The following is a 20,426-nucleotide window of genomic DNA, read 5'->3' as shown; positions in this document are numbered from 1 at the left end:
ACATGTGGCTGCCGAAGCACCATATTTCATGCACGCAGGCGCCTCTTCAAAAGTCTAATGCTGCTAGTGCTGCTGCTGCTGCTGTTGCTGCTGCTGTTGCGGCCTCTTCAGTCAATAAAAATATCTGGCAGAAATGTTGCTTACGAAAATGCAACGGCAATGGCAGCCACAACCACCGCATGCCAACATGATTTTCCTTGCTTTTTCATTATTGTATTGCGACATTTTTGTGTTGGTTGCTGCTCTGCGAAATCAAAGCACGCCAGCAGCAACAAGTGTACAGGAAAAAATTGCTATGATTTTCGAAAGATATTTGAATATTTTTTTAATATTTATAGATACCTATTATAATTAGAAAGATAATCATTATGGACAATAAAGTATGATAATGATTCGATGATAAAACTAATATTATAGATAGTTTTTGAATGAATAAAAGTTCCACAGGAGCTCTCAAATATATTTAGAATTAACAAGTTTTTATCACCATTTTAAGACATATTTTCTGGCTGTGTTACAGCATCCCCATCAACGACAACATCCCAGCAACATGAAGGCGACGCTGCCAACAAATCGCTGGCGAAAAATGTGCGCGCGATAAATTTATGTTGGCAACATCAAATCGACGTAAATTACGCGACGCCTGGTTACCAGGCTCTGCGACTGATGCCAGTTAGCCGGGCGGCGCTTTGGCTGTTAAATTCTTGGCCTGGCTAAGAGGGGGCTGAGCCATCTGCAATCGTGGCCCGGAGACTGGGCCAGTTCGGGGCAAAAGACGTAGTGACTCTGGCAACACATTAATTCACGCGTACTTAACACGACCACGCGGGACCTGTTGCTGCTGTTCCCGATGTTGCTGCGGCAATTGTTGCAGTTGCTGCTGCAGGTTGTCATCCCATCTGTAATACAAACGCATGCCTTGGATTGGAGGGGGGAATAGAAGTGATGCTGGCGGCAAATTGCTGTTTGTAATTGATTTAAATACGTTGACGCTGAGTGGCAAATAACTCAGGCCTGAGAGTCGAGTTGATTATATGGCCGGGACATTGCTGCTTAATTGCTGCCACAGCCCCCAGGACCGCCAGACCGCCAAACCGCCAGACCCCCAGACCAGAACTTTCCCAAATTGCTCTCTCTTGATTCCAAAGTTAAATCGGCTTTATCATTATCCGATGCGATGCGAGGCTGGCGTGAAAGCAAACAACGGCGGAACAACAGTCGCCAATTATCGTTTTGATTAATGCTCGCTGCCAAAATGGATTTTCATAAGCGCTTTTCACCATTTCTTCCCATCAATTATCATAAATACAAACAAATTTGCAATAAACTGCACAGCACGCAGCGGTGAAGGCAATTTTCCAGCCGGGTTAAAGGCAAACAGCCATTCGGCGGGCACAACAACAACGCAGCAAATGCCGCAGCAGGATCAGCAACATTACTACCAGGACCAGGAACAACACCACTAACAACTTCAATTACAATCACGTCAACATCATTTTCAACGCAACGAGATATATTTCTATTAGCCGAATTAATGTCAGCATAATTAATCACATCCAATAATGTTCAGTGACCAGGCACAACGACAGGCAACATCAGATGCTCGGATCCTCAGGGTCAACGCAGTTCGTGTTGCACCTTTTTCCCCCCCGGGAGAGTGGAGACCGAAGACCTTCACACTTTTGTTTATTGGCCACAATGCGTAGGTTGTAGCCAGGGGCATTTTATATGGCTTGGACTGGGACTTGGGACTGGGACTGAGCTTGGGATCCCCTGCTAATGCAATTTGATTGTTGGCCCGGCCAAGACGAATCTGTTACCCAGATAACGCTGGCAGATTCATAATTGCAAAAAGCTGGAGGAGAGATATACATATGCCTGGGAAATTGCCGGCACTCGGACTTAAGGTGCACCACACCATAATTTGTCTCCAGCTGATTTTCAGGCATTTCCACGCCAGATTCTGGATCAACGATTTTCGCTAAGCTCTTGATTTATTTGGCATAATTTTTTTATTGGCAGTTTCGGCACGTTGATGGCTATCAATTTGCACAAATTAAAATTTAATTGCAAATTTATGGCTTTTAATTTACTTATCGTTTGATTTATGCCCCAACCCCAGCTCCAGCTCCAACCGAAATAATTTTTATGATTTAAAGCTCAGCCAGCCACTGCAGCGCAGATTTCAGATTTCGTTTATTTTTCTCTCCACTTTATTTGATTTTATTTTGATTTTTATATTTTTTTTTTGGTGGTCCAGTTAACTGCACTTAGAATAGCTAAGAGACAAGCAATTTAACTGAAATTAATTGCAAGCTTTTTACATTTTTTATTTCGTTCATTTTGTGTTGATAAAAAAGCCGTCCTACTTGAGCCCGATTAGCCGAAGCGGAAGTGGCATGTCAACGTGTCACTTAAGCCAAAGGCTGTAAAAATAAAACTAAATCAAATCAAAGTATGTACTCTCGCGCACACATAAAATGTAAATGCAATTTGCAAATTTTACTTGCATTTTTCTAACAATCTTCCAATTTATACGAGAGCCTCCAACTGAAAATTATTCAAAGGCAAAACGATAGAAGGCACCTCCACCACAACTGCTGGCCGAGGCCAGGGCGATTGTTTTTGGGCCAGGCCCAGATCACTGGACCATTGCCACCAGCAGCTACCTACCTACCGGAGCAACTGCAGCAGCAGATGGAAAAATGCAACAATAAATCTCATTTTATGCAGAGCGCACAGCCAACGGCCCTTTTATAGGTAACACTAATGTGGCCCAAAATTGAACTTGACATTTGAATGCCCAATTAACCATGACGTCGAGCGGAGCCGAGAGACCCGACCAGGGCGTCCTGGACATGTCCGCCAATATCCAATGTCCAATAACCAATGCCAATGCCCAAGACCCCTGCTGCCGCTGCCTTTTCAGGTCAAGTTTTTGGGCATTCCGATGCGTTATGCCGGTGCCCGCTTTATTGGAGCAATTGGGGTCTGGTGGGGCCTCCTCCTGCTTCCTGCTAATTAACCCAAATTCCCGCACGGTCGGATATTTCTTTGCTTCTCTTCAGAGCTGGCTCTTACTCTGGCTCTTCTCTATCTCAGCCATTGCAATCGCCGTGGTAAACCTTGGTCTGTCATAAAATGTTGAAGGAACTTGGCCTATGGTCAGATATGTTGAATACTCTTTTAGTTTAAGAATTTTCCTTTGTATATTCTTTACATTCTTTACATTTTGCAGTATGAATGTCTGGTATTCCTTAAGACAATTTTAATATATTTTAAGGAAACTTTTAAGCTTAAATCATATGAAACTGTAATTCTAAATATTATATAAAAGTCAGATCATTCGGGGTTTGAATCATACTGTAGAACCCTGATCTTTAACTCCCTGAAAATATTTTTCCCATTTATCAAAAGGGTATTCCCTCGTTGAAATACTCATGTGCCAGACTTATTTTACTATTTCGATGCGAGTGGAATTCTCACGCGGAGGCTGGTCGCCAGTTCACGCAAAGGCAGCTTTTTTCGGCCAGTCTCAGCCTGGCCTGGCTGGGGATGATTATAAAATTGCGATAAATATTTATACCGCTCTTAGATTTATGGTGATTCATATCACCAGACGTAAGAGGATGGGGAATCGTCGCTGCCATCGCTGGCATCGGGTAACAGGTAACGTTCATAAACATTTTTATTAGCAATAATTGCACAATTTTCCATGTGGTTCATTTGCGTGTACGACCCACAAAATAAAAAAAACAGCACTGGGCAAGTCAACTGTCATCAATCATAAAGTGGCGAGAGATTTTGCCTGGCCGATAAGCCATCATCTCGGACTTCAACTTCCTGGCCTTGGCAGCCCCAAGGGTCACTCAAATGACCATAATTGCCAAGTGTCGGCCAAGAGTGGCGAGATAAAAAAAGAGTCAAATGCCACATTTAAATAATTCGAATTATGTGCAATCAATTCGGTTAAAGGTTTACCCTGGTTTCCCGGCCAAATTGTCATGGCCGCAAGCCGAACTCTAAACTTAACTGTATTTATTAATAATTTATATTATTTGTTTATAGAAGGCCGGCCAAAGCGAAGGCCACTGCGGCTGCTCACTTTGTTAATGCTGTGCCATAACTTAATGGTCGATTTGCTTTCAAATCAGAACCCTAGGGACACGCTATTAGCTGGCATTGAAAATAATATCTGATTTATTTGGCATTTTCAACTGAAAATGTATAATTTCTGTATTTACTTTTATTATAACTTTGCCAATAAAAATAGTTTGCTTAGAATTTCAACCAACACCTCAGCAAGTTTCTGATGGAACTTAAAGCTTTTTCACACAAACAAACTTCCAAGAAAGTCTATTATTATTATTTTTATAAAGATACATTTTTATATATATTAATGTGACAGATTTAGCTGCAAAATTCTGTTGAACTTAGCCAGTTTCTGCCATAAAATAATTAAACAAAATTGAACTGCATTTATTAGTCACTTAACAAGGAAAAAAGTCAACTACATTTTCGTGTGTAATTGGGCTCTGCCGGTCCCGGTCTCCTGAGGTGACTGCTAAGTGTTTTGTCTTGTAATTTACAAATGCAAAATAGCCGAATGTGACAAAATGCAGTCGCCTGGCAATTTATCGTGTTGCCTGGCATTGCCTGGAATCGGCGGGCACCCTCCCCTCAAAATCCTCTCTCCGCCGGGAGCCAAAAAAAACTAGTTTACGCATTTTGCGTGTGCGCTCAGTCAGCATTGATATCGATGTGAATTTATATTTATGGGCCTAGCCGGGCGTGGCCTTGATCTAGAATTTCAGTTGTGCCGAGCGTTTTTCCGATGTTTTCATTTTCATTTTCATTTTCATGTTCGTTACGGCAACGCACCACACGGCGTATGTGTGATGTGATCTCCAAGCGATCTCAGGCGATCTCGGGCGATCTCAGGTGAGGTAAGGTGATGTTTCGGTGTTCACTTGCGTAATCTCGTATCGGGGTGCTAAGTACCGGTTTAAACTCTCGGCCCGGACAAGTCAACTTGGCTAGTTTTATTTTATTTTTATACTTTATGCATTTGAACTGAAGCGTCGTGGAAACGCGTGCGATTATTTTACTCATTTTTCGTCGCCGTACGAGCATATCTTTCTGCACTTGTAATTTATTGGGAAATTTAATTGAATTCGCATGCTCGCCAACCGGTCGCATAATTTTTGTCCCCCGATTACACACTCATTGAGCAATCGGGCCCGTTTTTTCGCTTTCCACAGCTAATCACACAATTCACACAGTTGGTGGAAAAGATAATTCTCATAGAAACAGATTCTCAGATGTTTTTACTATGCCTGCTTGGCTTTGGGATAACTATAAAGCACAGAGCTTGGGTTCTTGGTCAGTCAGTAAGTGAGAGTTGAAGAACAAAAATATGATTTGCCTGCGTTTAGCTGTATTAATTGTCCTCTTCCTGGCATTCGTTTCCAGCTTTGATGATATGGAAACACTGCACGAGCAGTATTTGAACGAGCAAACAAAAATTCGCAAAGGTTTGATTGTTTTTAAACCAAAATGATTTCAAGCATAAACCATTTTCCCCCCAGAGATCTGCGTTTTGAAGCCGGAGTACGGCAAGTGCAAGGGACGCCGTAGCCTGTGGTACTTTAATAACCAGTATGGCAAGTGCCAGACATTCACCTATTCCAACTGCGGCGGCAATCGGAACCGATTCTACACTAAGGAAGCCTGCATAGACTTCTGCGATAGATTCGATTGGAAGGCTGAAAACCTAAAACGCTTTAACATAAAGGCAGTTCTCCCTAACACAGCTAACCCGGCGCAATAAATGAATCTCTAAGAAACTGCTTAATGTTCACTTCACAATTTTAATAAAAATGTGTTTTATAATCTATAAAATAATCGATAAAGGATTTTATTTATGATTCAAAAATATTTTTTGTTATTTTGTTTTGTCCATTAACAAGCTCAAAGTTATTTCATTTTCTAGGGAAATAATGCGGTAAATTATATTCTTAATATTCATATAGGTATAGTAAACCAAAACACCTTGCCATTATTTTGAAACGTGGTCAGGGTATAAATAACCAATCAACTGATTTACTCAACTTCAGTTGGCTTTTCAAGTTTAAGATGAAAGTACTTATAATTTTCCTGAGCTTTGTGCTCGTTTTGGTGACAGCTGAGCCATGTAAGCTATTAACCTGATGATGGTTGATCTCTATGTGACCCGATTCTTGCAGATTTTTGTTCTCTGACGCCCTCCTATGGCAATTGCAAAGAAAATTACACGATGTGGGCCTATTCAGAACGCGACAACGCATGCTTCATCCATATCTACTCGGGTTGTGGCGGCAATCACAACCGCTTTATGGACGAGGAGTTATGCATCGACACCTGTATAAATCCATATAACTTGGATGTAGAATGATATTCCAGTGAGCAAAAAATGACTTTAAAAACACAAAACAATGTTTCTAAGTAAGGGTCATTTGTCCAATAAAGAAGCATGTAAATATAACTTTGATGATGATGATGCAACTCCACGAGTGAAGGCGATTTAAAAATATTACTAGCTGTTTTTGTTTTCATTTATAACATAAACAATTATAAGTAAATGTTGCTTATAGCTGAATGTTTTTGTTAGTTTAAATGAATTTGTAATTACTTTCTTTGGTTCGCCTCACATATCTTTATGGTCAGAAACACATTTCCATTGTTTTGAGTGGCGATTGGTATAAATATCCATAGAACAGATTCTCAGTGTTAGTTGGCTTTCGAAGTTGGAAATGAAACTAGTCTTTCTCCTGTGTATGAGCTTTGTGCTCGCTTCGGCAAAAACTCTTCCGGGTATGTTACTAACCTGAAGTTGGCGATTGGTCTCTGACATGATCCTTGCAGAGCGCTGTTACCGGATAGCGTCCTACGGAGATTGCGATGAATATCATCCAATGTGGGCCTACTCGCAGTTCGAAATGAAGTGCTTTCGGTTTGATTACTCGGGTTGTGGCGGCAATAACAACCGTTTCAACTCCCAGTCTGAGTGTCAAAGGAGTTGCTATGAAAAAAGTGAAACAACAACGACGACGGTTTCGACAACGACAGAAAAGACAACGTTTCCTTCGGAGTTTTATTGGTAGAATTGTGCAATGTACAAGTTCTCGTTTCGTATTCGTTTTTAGCAAAACTTATTACAATTTGCTAGCCCTAAATAAAATCCTTGCTTCCAATATCTCATATTTATACTAAAATATATTTTGAAAAACATTGAGGCGACTTGAGGCGGAAATAAAAAACGTTCTACTCAAGGAATGAGTGTCCTTTGATTTGCTCTTTGATGAATATAATCCTTGCCATCTTTATGTTAAAGTTTGTCTCGTAATTGGGAGAGTAACAAATAATTTTAAATACATAAAAATGAATGAATAATCAATAATTTCAATTTTGTTTGTCCAATATAAATATTACCTTTGAATAATAAGTAGAAAAGTTGATGTAATACTTAAATAGCTTACATTTTTAACAGCTTATTACAAGGAAAAGGCGCTTTAAAAATAGTTACAAATATTTGTGGATGTTTATGATACTTTAAATGAGTTTTATGTACAAGAACACATTTCAATTATTATAGTTGGTAGTATAAATATCCACTTAAACTATTCTCAGTTTTAGTTGGCCTTCCAAGTTAGAAATGAAATTAGTTCTCATTTGTATGAGCTTTGTGCTCACTTTGGCGACAGCCCTTGACTGTATGTTATTAATTTGAAGCTGACTTTTGGTCTCTGACAAGATCCTTGTTGCAGTTCGCTGTTACCGGCTAGTCAAGTACGGAGATTGCAAAGGACACTATAAGCAGTGGTCCTTCAGGCCGTCCGATAAAAAGTGCATTGAGTTTGATTACTCGGGTTGTGGAGGCAATGGCAATAGGTTCTGGACCGAGTTCGAGTGTGTGTGGTATTGCTATGCACTAACGATCGCTACTGCTCCTCCGCGTTCCTATCGAAATTTTTATTATTAGTATTTTTAATAACTTTCGGGAAACAAAACAGATGTTTAATATAATTAAAAAAACGGAGTAAAAATTGTATAAATACGGAGTGAAATGGTTTACTAAAAGTCAGTTTAAATTACGAGTTGAAAAAGTAAAGTATGAAAGGACACTGCGCTTTTCTTGGCCTTTTGCTGGCTCTTTTGATGGGACAGTCGTCTACTCTTGTCTACAGAAATCGTAAGGACCTTCAGTGGTTAGGAACAAACAATATTTCAACCATTTCTTGCAGCTGATTGCTACCAATTGACGGATTACGGCACCTGTCAGGGGTATCATATACGGTGGGCATATTCAATCCACGACCGCAGATGTGTCATGTTTACCTACTCTTCGTGTGGCGGCAATTCAAACCGCTTTTCTACCAAGGAAGATTGTGAAATGGCTTGTAGTTGATGGATTGAAAATATTTTTAATAAATGCCAGCGATTTTGCAAAGCTTTTTTCCCACTTGAAACGCTCGCGTTTTGACCATTTTTTAGAGCACGCGTTTTGTTGGCGTCTGGCGGTTTTTTTGGTACAACTCGTAGCAGGCGCTCAGAGACGGGAAAAGCCCCGAGCCAAGCAGTGGGAGTAAAGAGCTTTTCCCCAGCTTTGGGTCAATTACTGAGGGGCACACACACTCGCACACTCGCACATCCCGCAGGGGCGGAACTTGGCAATTTGCGATTGTCAAGGGCTGGGCAAATATTCGTTGCTTGCTGGCATTTCGGCCAGGCCAACAGAATTGGTAGCAGCGAAATGAAAGCTCGCCTGAAAAGTTTGTTGGCCAGATATGCGTTGTTCTCTCTCATTTTTTTTTTATATTTATTTTCTTTGTATTTATTGTTGCTTGGTTTGGTTGTGCGCCGTTAGAGGCATAAATCACCGATGAGGGGCCAAAATGTGCAAGTTTACAGGTTGACTCAACGATGGTACGCAAAAAGCACATTACCAGAATAGCAATCGCAATGGCCAATGCCAATGTCGAATGGTGAATAGCGAATAGCAAATAGTCGAATGGCGAAATCAAAGAATAAAGTCACGCAATTTCAATTACAAATAAACGCACAGACGGAGAAATGGCCAGTGACTAGTGGGGGGGCAGCGAGGAGGGAAGCTGGGGTCCTGATGGTGACTATATATACGTATTGCGATAGCTATAGTAATAATAATAATAATGAAATTGTGATAAGCTGCGCGCCACAAATTGCAGCGAGTGAGACGGCAAGACAATAATTTAAACCGTTAAGCGCAAGGCGAAGCATCAAATGCTGCCGCCCAGAGATGAGTGCGTGATACGAGTATCTAGATACATTTTAAATTTAAATTTCAAATTTAAAGAAATGGTAATATATTTAAGAATATTTTCTGAAAGAAAGAGGTAGCGAGAGAGCTTCTTGCTTTAGGTGTCAAGGGTAGGGATGCTGGAAAGTAATTAAATATCAATACTGTATCTAGATTTCACGTGAATGTCGATATATAAGACGATTTTTAATCAATAGACTCTTGTGCTCGACATATTATAATATCGAAATCCACATAGAATAATTTTTACAACATTTTCAGAAGATTTATTTCTGTTATGAGCATATTTTAAAGTCTAAGGTCCATTTTCAATATTTAAACTTTTGATGTATGAAACTATTTGATATTTTTGATATAATAAGATATATATATTTTTATATTAAATGCCTCTTGGCTTAGAATGAAGCCTACCGTGACACGCCAAAAACACGACTTCTCCCAGAGACACCTCTACGATGTCCGATGCAAGACGCTACTCACATTGAAGCCGCCTCAAGACGTCGTCATTCTGGCTGGTTGGATTGGAGTCTTGGCCTATCGGATGTCTGGCAGCATTTGACGCATGCGCTTTTTGTGGCCAGCAACATTAGGCCGAGCTGCGCTTCGGCGTTCGCCAATGCCAATTAATATTCGCATGATCAAATGGTTAACGCATTTAGCCGTATAAAAAACCAACAAGACAACGCGCCAAGCAGCACTGCAAACCGGCTCACATTAAATTCGCATTTACGCGTTTGCCTTTGTGTAACTGATCGCGGCCATCTCTCTCTCTCTCTTTCTGTGGTCAAGATCTTCAGATCCCGAGATCCACGGACTTGGCCTGTGGGAAAGTCGGCCTTAATTGACATCCACGAGGCGTTTAAAATGAGGCCTGTTAATTATGTATTTATTTAGTATTTTCTGTCACTTTTTCGGTTTTCCATTCCATTGCAATTATAATTTTCATTCTTCGGATCCTAAACACTTAAAAATTTGGAATTTATCAATTTGTTGTGTATATATATTGGTTTTGTTAAATTTCATTAGTTATGGGCTAGGCTGGTTGAGTACGACTTTGTTGTATACATAGCTTAATAAAATTGATTTATTTACCGTGTGCGTGTCTATGGCATAACAAACTGCTGCCCAGAGAATCGTATTGGATTAAGATGAGTTTATTTGGTATTTATCTTCGATTTGTATTGAGTAGGTAGGTACTTAATGGAATCCGTTGTACCACAAGCAGGCTAACATTTAAAGCGTTTGCATACATCGATAGAGAAGGGTCTTAATTGAGAGTAAAATATGTGGTATTAGGTAAACCAAGTCAAACGAATGGTTTTAACAACAACAAGGCCTGGCCTTAAATTAAATAAGAAAACATTTACCATCGAGTAAATGCAAATACACAAGTGATTTTTGATAAATGCTTACGTAACAACTAAGGGACTAGTTAAAAGTTCTCTTAAAAATTCGTAAAATATTCCCCAAAAGCATATACATATAAAATGCAGCCGACTCATCATCAGCTCGATGTAATCAATTGATTTTTACGATTTTGTAAGCAACAACTTGCTTATAACTTGATGCGTTGTCTGTCCTTTGATTTGATTCGATTCGCTTAAATAGTCAATTAAAAATTATATAACAACACGCATACATATCAATATTGGAGTTAGTCGTATGTATATATGTATATAATATGTAGTAAATGTGATTAGCCAATAGGTTATAGATCTGTACGAATGCGGGATATGATTTAGCATTGCTTTTATCTCAATTCAATCCTTGCCCTATATGAAACATGCAGCGTTCAACATCAATAAAATTGTATAATAAGCCAATATTTTTTAATTTTTTTGCTCCTTTGCCAAACGTGATTTTCCTTTCCCTTGTCTATGAGTTAAAAATTTGCTAAAACATTTTCATTAATTATTGTTTTTACCCGCCCCACGTAAATGCAATATTTTAATATGTTTTCGAGTTTGAGAGGCAATCGCTGCCCTGCAAAATGGTCTAATGATAATTCTTCCTTGCAAAATGTTCAATTCAATTATAAACTCGATTTGAAAGGATAGCTTTCGGTTATTTCTGGAAGTAACGAAGCTCTAAAAAAGCCTTCATTGGTTGTTGGTGCATTTCTCTTAATTGGAAAAAATTGTGCCTTTTGTTGATTGTGTGAGTCTTTTTGTTCGTTTCATTTTGTAGTTGATCTTTGGCCATTCAAATAGTTAAATAAATACAAAAACCCATTCCCTTCGTATAAAAGTCAAATGCGCGAGGCCTACAAACTACTAGTTGCCCTAGAAAAAGTCCTTCGTCTAACTACAACTTGAACATAGCCCCGTAGTTGCTGAGGCATAATAGTTTGGCGCAGAGGCTGCGACTCCGACTGTGACTGCGACCGAGATTGTGACTGAGACTGTGACCTGGCCTGAGTGGCGCCGGCGGTGCTATCGCCGGTGGTAGTTGCTCTCCTGGGGCCTGAACCGCGGCCAGGTCCTCACTCTATTTCCCTCCACAGTACTCGCCCTGCAGCATTCCATTATCCAGGACCAGGGCTGGCGTATTGGAGATCCCGTCTCGCAGCGCCAGCTGATAGGCCACCTCGAAGGCTTGGCCAAGAGTCAGGATAATCTCGCTGGCCAGATTCTGCGGAATATGAAAAGATCTCATTACCATGTTCCCTGGCCGCATCCTGGGCATAGTACTCACTGTGCTTTGGACCAGGAAGACATGACAGTAGTGCAGATCCTGTTCCTTGGTGATGTAGGCAAAGTGCCGCAGATCCTCGGAATCCTGGCAGGCGCAATTGATGTTCTGTATCTCATGCTCGCAGATAGTGCGCTGTAAGGGTTATAAAATCTGTTAGATAAGATTTCAAAGTCTATAATCTTGGTGACCTACCTTACTGTTCACATCAATAAACTCCACCCCGCGATGGCAAATGGACAGCGAGAGTGCTGAGCCCGATTTAGCCTCACTTTCCGCTGAGGATTTCAGCTTTTGTATGGACTTCTTGGTGGACTCTGTGCCACGTAGTTCTTTCACAACCGTTGAGCCGAGGTACTGTTGTGGGCAAAGAAACAAAATAGAAGAATTTAGAATAAATTCTTTAAATGTAAACAATGATAAATCCCCTCACCTGAACCTCGTAATTGATGTGCTCATTGAGCAAAGTCTGCGCCGAGTGACGCCATTCGGTGGTCCTTAGATTGGCCGGCAGGCCCAGGAGCAGCTCTGAGGGAGCTCGTATTTGGAGAGCAGCTGTCTTTCTCGCCGGCGGAGCAGGTGGTGGCGGTGCAGGTCTTAAGAGTTCATTTATTAGATATTATAAATATTATAAATCATATATATATCTCACCTGCTCTTGCGATAGCCCGTGATGGAGTTGCGGTGCTGAACAGGATTTGCGGGATTTCGTGGTGCCACCACCTCCTTCACCGTTCCATTGCCGTTAGTTGCCAGCTGATTGGTTTCGTTGTTCTCGCCCAGCGGCGTCTTCAGCGACTTGGAGTCGCTGTCACGCATCTGGCGGATGTAGGCTAGCGACTGCAGGATGCGTCTGCGATGACCCAGCTTGTTGATCTCCAGCACCGTCTGCAGCTCCACATCCCACACCCCGCACACGCTCTCAATGGTATTGTACAAATGTTTGCTGCAAACATAAATTATAAAATAAAATAACAAAGTATTTTATTTATAATTTGTATAAAACTTACTTAAAGAATTCTAGGTACTCGGGAAGGGCAATGCTGTGAAGCCACTGCTGCAAGGAGGTGACTCCCAGCTGCTTGTTCTCCTGCTGCGTCTTGGGCGGCACCTGCGGCAGGAACTCCGCCGGCGGCAGGCTCTGGACAAAGCGCAACAGCTTGGGAGCATCTCGCTCGGGAATGTGGAGCAGTGGAATATCCGGCTCTTCAAAGACATTGTGCTAAAGGAAAAGGACTCTGACATTAGCTTCTTGAGAACCCTATAAATTCATTCCGAAACCCACCACAAATTTGTAGTTATCGTAGCCGTTCTCGAAGAGCATCCTCTCCAGGTGAAGCAATCCCGCAGCACGGAGGCGCGTGGCCAGTTCCCGTCGCTCGTTGGGCACCTCCATGTCCTCGAAGTCCAGCTCGATGTCGTGGGTGGGTGTGATGCTAGTGTTGAGGATTCCGCTGCCAAAGTTCTCAATAATCTCAGAGATCTTCTTGCGTGCCTCCTCCGCATTAAAGGGACTCAAAAGATTTATGGAATTGCGGGCTGCCGAGTGACCGCTTCCAGGGGATTTTGCCGGAGACTTAGCTGGCGATTTTAAAGAGGATTTCGTGGGAGATTTTGAAGGGGATCTTGGAGGTTTGATGGCTGTCTCAGTGGCAGCATTGCCATTGGCCTCCACGGGTTGCAGCTGCTGTTGATTGGTCGGCGTCGTTGGCGGCTTGACGAACTTTCTCTCCGGCACCGTGGGCTTGTTAGGAATGGGCGGACGCACCCGGGGAATACTCTGCTGCTGCTGTTGCGGATTAACCTCCTCCTCTATTTTCACCTGCACTTCGCACTGCTCTTTAAGCTGGGAGGCTCCCTTAAGCAAACCTGCAAAGGGCACGTCGCTCACGAACTCCTCCACGTAGTCCGTGGAATGCGAGAGGCTGTGATCCGAGCATGAGATGCTGGAGCTCAGGGAACCGGAGGAAGGAGCCGGGCAGCGGGGCACCACTGTCACGGTGTCATCGTAGTCGTATCCGGGCGTACTCAGCGTAGGTAGTAGCTTTGATGGCGATGACCCCGTCTCAATCATTAGCTGCTGGGCTGCCTGCAGCTGGAGCAAGGCGGATCGACGCTTATACTCCTGGCTGAGAGGCCTGATCCGCTCATGGATTGTCCGCTCTGCCTGGCTAGAGCTGGGCGGCGGATGGTCGGGCGTCGGTGGTTGCTTGTAATGAGTGGGACTGCTGGGTATCTGCTGCTTGGGCTCACAGTTTTCCTCGCCGCCGTTGGATTTGTTGGCCGCATTTGCACCGCTGAAAATGGGCGATTAATATATATTAATATACAATATTTAGTTTATATAAAGTGAACTTCTAGGCCTAGTGTAAAAGCCAATTACATTTTTTACACCAATTTTAATGTTGGATACTTTAAGAATGACCTCTGGTTCTGGTTTAAAGTATTTTTATTTTTTGCGGTTTTCAATTTATTTCTTAATGAAAAGCTTAAGGAATATCGATTAATCTTTACTATATAGTTTTTTTATGTAATTTTCCATAAATATAAACCAAGTTATAGCTGCTTACCGCAGTTAAGCAACGAGCATAATTAAATCTACATGGTGTTTCGGGTCATCCAGCTGGTTTTATTTTCGTTATTACTTTTTTGTATTTACCAATTTAAAGTACACCACATTTTATGGAACATAATAAATATTTTTATAGCCACTACCGAACTGTTAGGTAAGAAGCAATTTCGGTTTTAAGGCAGCAAACAAAGTTTTTATAGCGAATATTTTTATATGGCGACTATTGATTCCAATCCTATTTTATTTTATAAACGTTGCTCACCTGCTGTTTCGATTTCGCTTGAGTTTGCGATTAGGATTATACGACTTGAGGGTGGCGTTTTCCGCTGACTTCAAGAGCTCCTTGGACAGCTTGGTTGTTGCACTGCGAGGAGCGGGAATTGGTCGTTTCATGGAGTTGGTGGCCGGAGCCGGTGATTCTCCGCTGGAATTGGGCACACTCGTCTCGCTGTTCAGCTCCGAGCTACTGCACTGCCGATCCAGCATGTCATCTAAGGAAACAACTCTTAGAAAAGTTTAAATTATAAAAAAATATCTAGTTCTTACTGCTTGAACTGAGACTCATTCCGCCGGCTATGGCGGAACGGGTGCTCTGCCTGGCGCTGGCATACAAGCGATCGCTCCTCTGTCGCTCTCGCAGCTGGGTCTCGTCAAAGCTCATGCCCCCCACACTACCGTGGCTCTGGTGCGAGTACGGACTATCGCTGGGCGGCTGGCGTCGAAGCTGCTGCTGGCCTTGACCCTGACCATGACCATGACCATGACCATGACTCTGACTTTGGCTTTGGCTGGAGGGGGAGCTGTAGCTAAACTGCTGCCCACCGGGACCAGCATGTGTGGGGGAAACGGAGAGATTGCGTCGTGGCGGTTTCTTGGGTGGTCCGGCCGGGGCAAAGGTACTCATCTGCATGGGCTGCCCAATGCCGCCGGTGGAGCAGCGGGAACGAGGCGATACCGAAGCTGGCTCAAAGCTGCTAAGCGAAGATGAGGGGCTTACACTGTAGCCACCACCCATGTCACTAAAAAAAAGAAATAAGAACAATTAGACAAAGAATTTAAAGAAAAAATAGTTTAAATATTTATATTGTCAATACATACTTTTGACTGTGCAGCGGTGAGTGTGCGTTGAGGTCCTGGTAAAAGCGATCCTCCGGCTGCAGAGCACTATCCAGGGACTTTCCCCCATTATAGTGACCTCCATTTCCGGCACTCAGGCGCTGTTTGCTATATCCGGATTGCTGCATGGAGTGCGAGTGGTTCAGCAAGTGATTGTTGGAGTTGAAGTGATAGTGGTTGCTGTGGCTCTGTTGCTGCTGCGAGTGATGCTTGTTCTGGCCACGTGCCGAATTGGGCGGGCCAGAGTGCTGCCTGTAGATCACCTCATCGCCCTCATCGGTGTCCATTTGATTACGGAAGTCTGCGGGGGAATTATATCGATAAATAATTAAATTATTTAGATTTATGTTAAAATATATATTCAATCTTTAAAATATGAAAAACTAAGTTAAAATATTAAATTAAAACTGCACAATTGTAATCCCCACAAGTAAGAGTAATAAAGTGCGGTTAATCAACAGAAATAGAAAATAGGGAAATGTGTAATAAAAAGGATTGAATCATAAAGGAAACTAGTGTAAATTAATCATAGATTACGCATACGCACTGTTGATCACAGCCACAATATGTTTGGTGACATGCGGTGGAAATTCTCGCAGAATATCTAGAGCAGTGCGTCCCTCGTTGTCGGTGGCCGCCAGATCGATTCCGGCCTTCAAAAGTGTTCTCACCACGTTCTCCTTGCCACAGAGCGCTGCTTCGTGCAGAGCTGTGCCCGAGGGAGTCAGGAGATTGACACTGACCCCGGCGGATAATAGTACCTCGACGACGCTCTTGTGGCCATTACGACTGGCCAGGTGCAAACAGGTGTGTGGAAAAATGGTCCTGCAGGGCGAGGCCGGTGACGAGGGTGACGGTGTTCCCCGTTCCACTACCTCTGAGCCCAGGTGAGCTATTAATTCTGGATGGGCGCGGATTAGCATTTGAACCGCCTGCAAACGTCCATACTGGGCGGCCAAGTCCAGCGGTGTTTCGCCCTTGGAATTACGCATATTAGGGTCCGCATCATGGTTTAGGAGCAGAGCCAACGCCCCCGTGTGTCCATGCTGGGCGGCACAATGCAGTGGCGTCTCCTGCTCAATGGTCTGCAGGTTGGCGCTCGCCGGTCGATATGGATGCGTGAGAAGCAACCTCACAATCTCTGTCTCACCCGCCCAGGCAGCCAGGTGGAGTGGCGACGATCCCCGGGAGTCTGGCAGATTCGGTGAGGCCTCATGGGCCAGTAGAAGTCGCACAATCTCCTCGTGTCCATTGAGACAGGCATGGTGCAAGGCCGAGTAGCCGCCACTGTCCTGGACATTTACGCCAGTGCCGCGTCGTAAGCTGGCCAGAGGTCCTGCCCTCTTGGCCTTTTGGGTGAGAACCTTCTCGATGTGCGAGATGTTGCCATTGCGCGCAGCCTCCAGGAACTCCTGATCCTTGCCCATGGTGGAAAGAAGCTTAAAGCAAAAGAAAAATGAATTTTAATTTAATTGTTTGCCAGAGTTTATGATTGCTTTTAATACCCTAGACAGTGTTAAAATTATTATTGCTTTTCAAAATACATTATTTTATGAAGCCCTATCAAGTGTAGTCCTTTCTGGCCCTTAGCAAATTCTTTTTTCCCCGTTCGGTAATGGATTCCCATTAATGGACTTCCTTGCACTCCTAATCGCTGTACGACAAGCATCCAGAAAAGGATGGGGCTTGTCTGTCTGCCAGCCCTGAGTTGATTTGCTGCAAATGAATTATGACTGTCAAGTGTGCTTCATTAAAACGCCTTCGGCTTTGTGGCTTGCCTGGTCGCCTTTTCTCCTCTTAGCCCTAATGACTTTTAGCCCGTCTTTCCATTTAGGCCACCCTTACGCCCATTGCCACCCCTCGGCGCCAAGCTCTCAATCGGCAAGAGGGGGGTTTTGCCATTAAAAAAATTGCACAATAAGACAAGGAGGCAGGCAGGCTCTGGTGGGTTGAAAAGAAGGAGCGGTGCGAGGTGGAGCAGCGAAGGTGTCGAGAGGAGCTCTGGCCCTGATGAAGTGCTTTTCACGCGCTGGAATATCTTCGAGTATCTTTGATATTTCCCCAGGCACCGTGGAACTGACTTCTTAATAAAAATGGAAATTTGAACAGAAACTAAAGACAATAATATCTTGACTCATACATTTGTTATTATTATTGGAGTTACAGAAATGAGTTAATTACGAAATGAACACTCAAGTGTTTTCTTTTATTTATAAACCAATAATTATCATCAGTGAATAATTAACAATTTGTCGCCACATGTGAAATGTGATAACTTAAAAAAATCATACACTTGTTGAATGATCAGTTGGCTATGCAGTTTAGTGACTCATTTGGGATCCCCTTTTGGGCCCATGGTACCGACGACTTCAAGGGTTTTGAAATTCGGAATGATAACGCACGTTGCAGGCGTCTGGAAGCGTGCTGCCTGCCACATTTCAATGCTTCAATGAGATAAATACACGGCGGCAACAGATAATCACCTGCTTACACACACTCGCTCGCCGACGTTTTACAAACACCCACACACACTCGTACACTCATACACATCGTTTATGATACTACATGACATACTACAAAATCCGACAAAAGGTAGGTTAGGCACAGGCACATCCTTCGGAAGGAGTGAGCTTCAGGGAGAGAGAGACATAGAGCGAGCTGGTTCGCGAGAGAGTTGCAAGGAGTGCGCCTGCTCTGCCGCGCCCACCACCATTGGCCCCCGCTCCCGCCTTCACTCCTTAACCCCCAGAGTCCTTTCCCCAAACTACACGTCCACCCCTTAACCGCCAAGCTATTCATAATTTTTCGCTTGCAAAACTCTGAGGCGTGTCAGCAGTGAGGAAAGAAAAGAGGAGCGGAGCTTCGGGGGGCATCGCTGGGGATGCGTTTAGGCCAGGCCCAAAGAATGGCAACGGAAATTGAGGCACATTATAAACGGCTTGACACCAGAAACAACAACAAAAGCAGACGCCACATTGCCAATTGGCAGCAGAGATTGTGCAGTTCCTAACCCATAATTGGGTCAAAGGATGTTGACCCTAAGCCCAGGCTGGCCAAAAACGAGTGGGCTCCTGTGCATGCACGCCACTACCACTTTGTCCAACTACCATTTTGTCTGGCAAATCATTGCCCGTCTGGGGTTTCCCTTTTCAAAACGGGCCAGAATACGGGGTTCGCACATTTGTTATTGGCACTTTGCTTAGTGCACTTAAAAGGCGTGTACGTACATACGTGTACGTGTGAACTCCCATATATGTATGTATATACATATATAAATACACACAATCGCAGATACATTTTCTACAACAGCACAACTTTTCGCTTTTACCTTTTCGCTTAGTTTATTTGGGATGTGCTGAACGCTTCTCGACTTTATAAATATAGTACTTCCGTTGGTGGGCGGACTTTCTTCGTTGATTGAATAAATCTCATTGGGCTTCGCGGCGATTTATGTGGCATCTCGCTGGCGTTAACATCGCACATCTTCCCTGTCTGTCATCCAGCGCATTTTCCCACCGCACCGCTCGAGACCGCGACTCCGATTCAGATTCAGATTGAGATTCAGTTTGAGATTGAGTTTGGGGATTCCGTATCCGATTCCGCTTTTTCACTCCGACCGACGACGTCTCTCGCATGCGACTGACTGATGGATTTGGGGCCCCGGGGTCTGCGCTACTCGTAGTTCCGTAATAATTCCCGATACTCGTACTCGCACTCTCTCTCCGCCGTGCGCCGTGCACTTTGCTCTTGGGCCCTTGCTGGGCTGTGGGCTCTGTATCCGACGAAAGTTTTCTCCGATTTTGTCTCTGTTTACGACGAGCTTCAGTACAATACGTTTTGGCTTTGCTCGGCGCTTTCACTTGATTGTTTTGCTTCTCACAATGCGGGCGAGAGAGCGGAGAAAATTCGTGGAGAGAAGTGGGGAAAATGGGCAGGGAAAGAGAGTGCCGTCGAGAGAACAAGTACATTTTTGTTTGTTGTTTATCGGAACGATACGATAATACGCCTTTGTTTACGTATTTTCATGTGCGAAACTGACAGACGCACAGTCAGAAGAGGAGAGTATCTGCACGGAGAGAAATAATGGGGAGCAATGCACTCGGGTTTTTTGCTGAAGGCCATCGTACAAATTGAAAATGAAAAATACAATTTTTATTTAAATTTACTTGTTTTAAATTCCGGATATAAAACTAGTATTTTCCTATAAAAAAAACTATTTTATTCAATAAAAACAATATAATATTATTTGAGCAATTGTTTATTTATTTAAGTACCCTTGTTAAATAGTAATGTTAGTATTTTCTAAAAACAATTCTAGGACTATCTCATTTTTTAAAGAAAAATAAATATAATTTCTATAAAAAATATATATAAAATGAAACATTATTTTGCAGAAACATATAAGTCTCTTGTAGCGCAAAAATGATTGTAGATGTTTTTTTTTGTTTTGTTTTTTTCTTAATATTTTTGTTTATTTTTTATGTGTACACAACATCAAAATTTGTTTTCCCAATTGGAACATTGAATGTAATTGCAGCTTATTATTCTGTTAATTAATTCACCATTCAGAAGCCCAAGGCTAAAAGTCGAATATCAACCCATCTCATTATGAATAGACTAAATATTCATCTCTGTGTAACATTTCTCTCTCTCTGAAGAGCAAACTGAATTAAAAATAGTGGCAATCATTGTCCAAGAATGCTGCAAGGG

The 20,426-nt window shown here is 42.8% G+C and overlaps 2 protein-coding genes and 2 long non-coding RNA genes across 5 annotated transcripts; 3 read left to right on the top strand and 1 right to left on the bottom strand.

Annotated features, from left to right (window-relative positions):
- Positions 1 to 5,387: 5,387 nt before the first annotated feature.
- On the top strand, positions 5,388 to 5,904 carry LOC108080283 (kappaPI-stichotoxin-Shd2a-like). The gene is made up of 2 exons (XM_017174951.3): positions 5,388 to 5,534; positions 5,589 to 5,904. The coding sequence occupies exons 1-2, from the start codon at positions 5,417 to 5,419 to the stop codon at positions 5,828 to 5,830; spliced, it is 360 nt and encodes a 119-aa protein (XP_017030440.1). The 5' UTR covers positions 5,388 to 5,416; the 3' UTR covers positions 5,831 to 5,904.
- Positions 5,905 to 6,694: 790 nt separating this feature from the next.
- On the top strand, positions 6,695 to 7,820 carry LOC108080245 (uncharacterized). Its single transcript, XR_011445297.1, has 3 exons — positions 6,695 to 6,852; positions 6,904 to 7,751; positions 7,806 to 7,820. It is a non-coding gene; the product is annotated as an uncharacterized lncRNA (long non-coding RNA).
- Positions 7,821 to 8,015: 195 nt separating this feature from the next.
- Positions 8,016 to 8,507, top strand: LOC138928888 (uncharacterized). Its single transcript, XR_011445298.1, has 2 exons — positions 8,016 to 8,230; positions 8,283 to 8,507. It is a non-coding gene; the product is annotated as an uncharacterized lncRNA (long non-coding RNA).
- Positions 8,508 to 9,770: 1,263 nt separating this feature from the next.
- LOC108080308 (ankyrin repeat and SAM domain-containing protein 1A) lies at positions 9,771 to 19,516 on the bottom strand. Of its 2 annotated transcripts, XM_070286763.1 has the most exons (13): positions 17,495 to 17,789; positions 17,222 to 17,432; positions 16,264 to 17,155; positions 15,699 to 16,017; positions 15,147 to 15,619; positions 14,863 to 15,091; positions 13,314 to 14,325; positions 13,039 to 13,250; positions 12,681 to 12,974; positions 12,462 to 12,624; positions 12,224 to 12,385; positions 12,032 to 12,163; positions 9,771 to 11,968 (listed from the first exon to the last, which is right to left on the bottom strand). In XM_070286763.1, the coding sequence occupies exons 3-13, from the start codon at positions 17,141 to 17,143 to the stop codon at positions 11,825 to 11,827; spliced, it is 4,020 nt and encodes a 1,339-aa protein (XP_070142864.1). In that variant the 5' UTR covers positions 17,144 to 17,155; positions 17,222 to 17,432; positions 17,495 to 17,789; the 3' UTR covers positions 9,771 to 11,824. The 2 variants fall into 2 exon arrangements, with proteins under 2 accessions (XP_070142864.1, XP_017030476.1); XM_017174987.3 differs by lacking the exons at positions 17,222 to 17,432; positions 17,495 to 17,789 and adding an exon at positions 19,045 to 19,516 and having other exon boundaries at positions 9,772 to 11,968.
- Between the last annotated feature and the right edge of the window lie 910 nt (positions 19,517 to 20,426).

This window comes from Drosophila kikkawai, chromosome 3R (genome assembly GCF_030179895.1).
Source record: "Drosophila kikkawai strain 14028-0561.14 chromosome 3R, DkikHiC1v2, whole genome shotgun sequence".
In the NCBI taxonomy this organism is placed as follows: domain Eukaryota; kingdom Metazoa; phylum Arthropoda; class Insecta; order Diptera; family Drosophilidae; genus Drosophila; species Drosophila kikkawai.
The sequence above is the reverse complement of the archived record's forward strand: the minus strand, read 5'-3'. Positions and strand labels throughout refer to the sequence as shown.

Bases quoted from the DNA above. Each gene is read 5' to 3' on its own strand.
- LOC108080283 (XM_017174951.3), top strand. From the start codon at position 5,417: ATGATTTGCCTGCGTTTAGCTGTATTAATTGTCCTCTTCCTGGCATTC. The intron at 5,535-5,588 runs GTTTGATTGTTT...TTTTCCCCCCAG, and splicing joins GCAAACAAAAATTCGCAAAG to AGATCTGCGTTTTGAAGCCG.
- LOC108080308 (XM_017174987.3), bottom strand. From the start codon at position 17,143: ATGGGCAAGGATCAGGAGTTCCTGGAGGCTGCGCGCAATGGCAACATC. The intron at 15,620-15,698 runs GTATGTATTGAC...TCTTTTTTTTAG, and splicing joins TCACCGCTGCACAGTCAAAA to TGACATGGGTGGTGGCTACA. The intron at 12,625-12,680 runs GTGAGATATATA...TGAACTCTTAAG, and splicing joins ACGGGCTATCGCAAGAGCAG to ACCTGCACCGCCACCACCTG.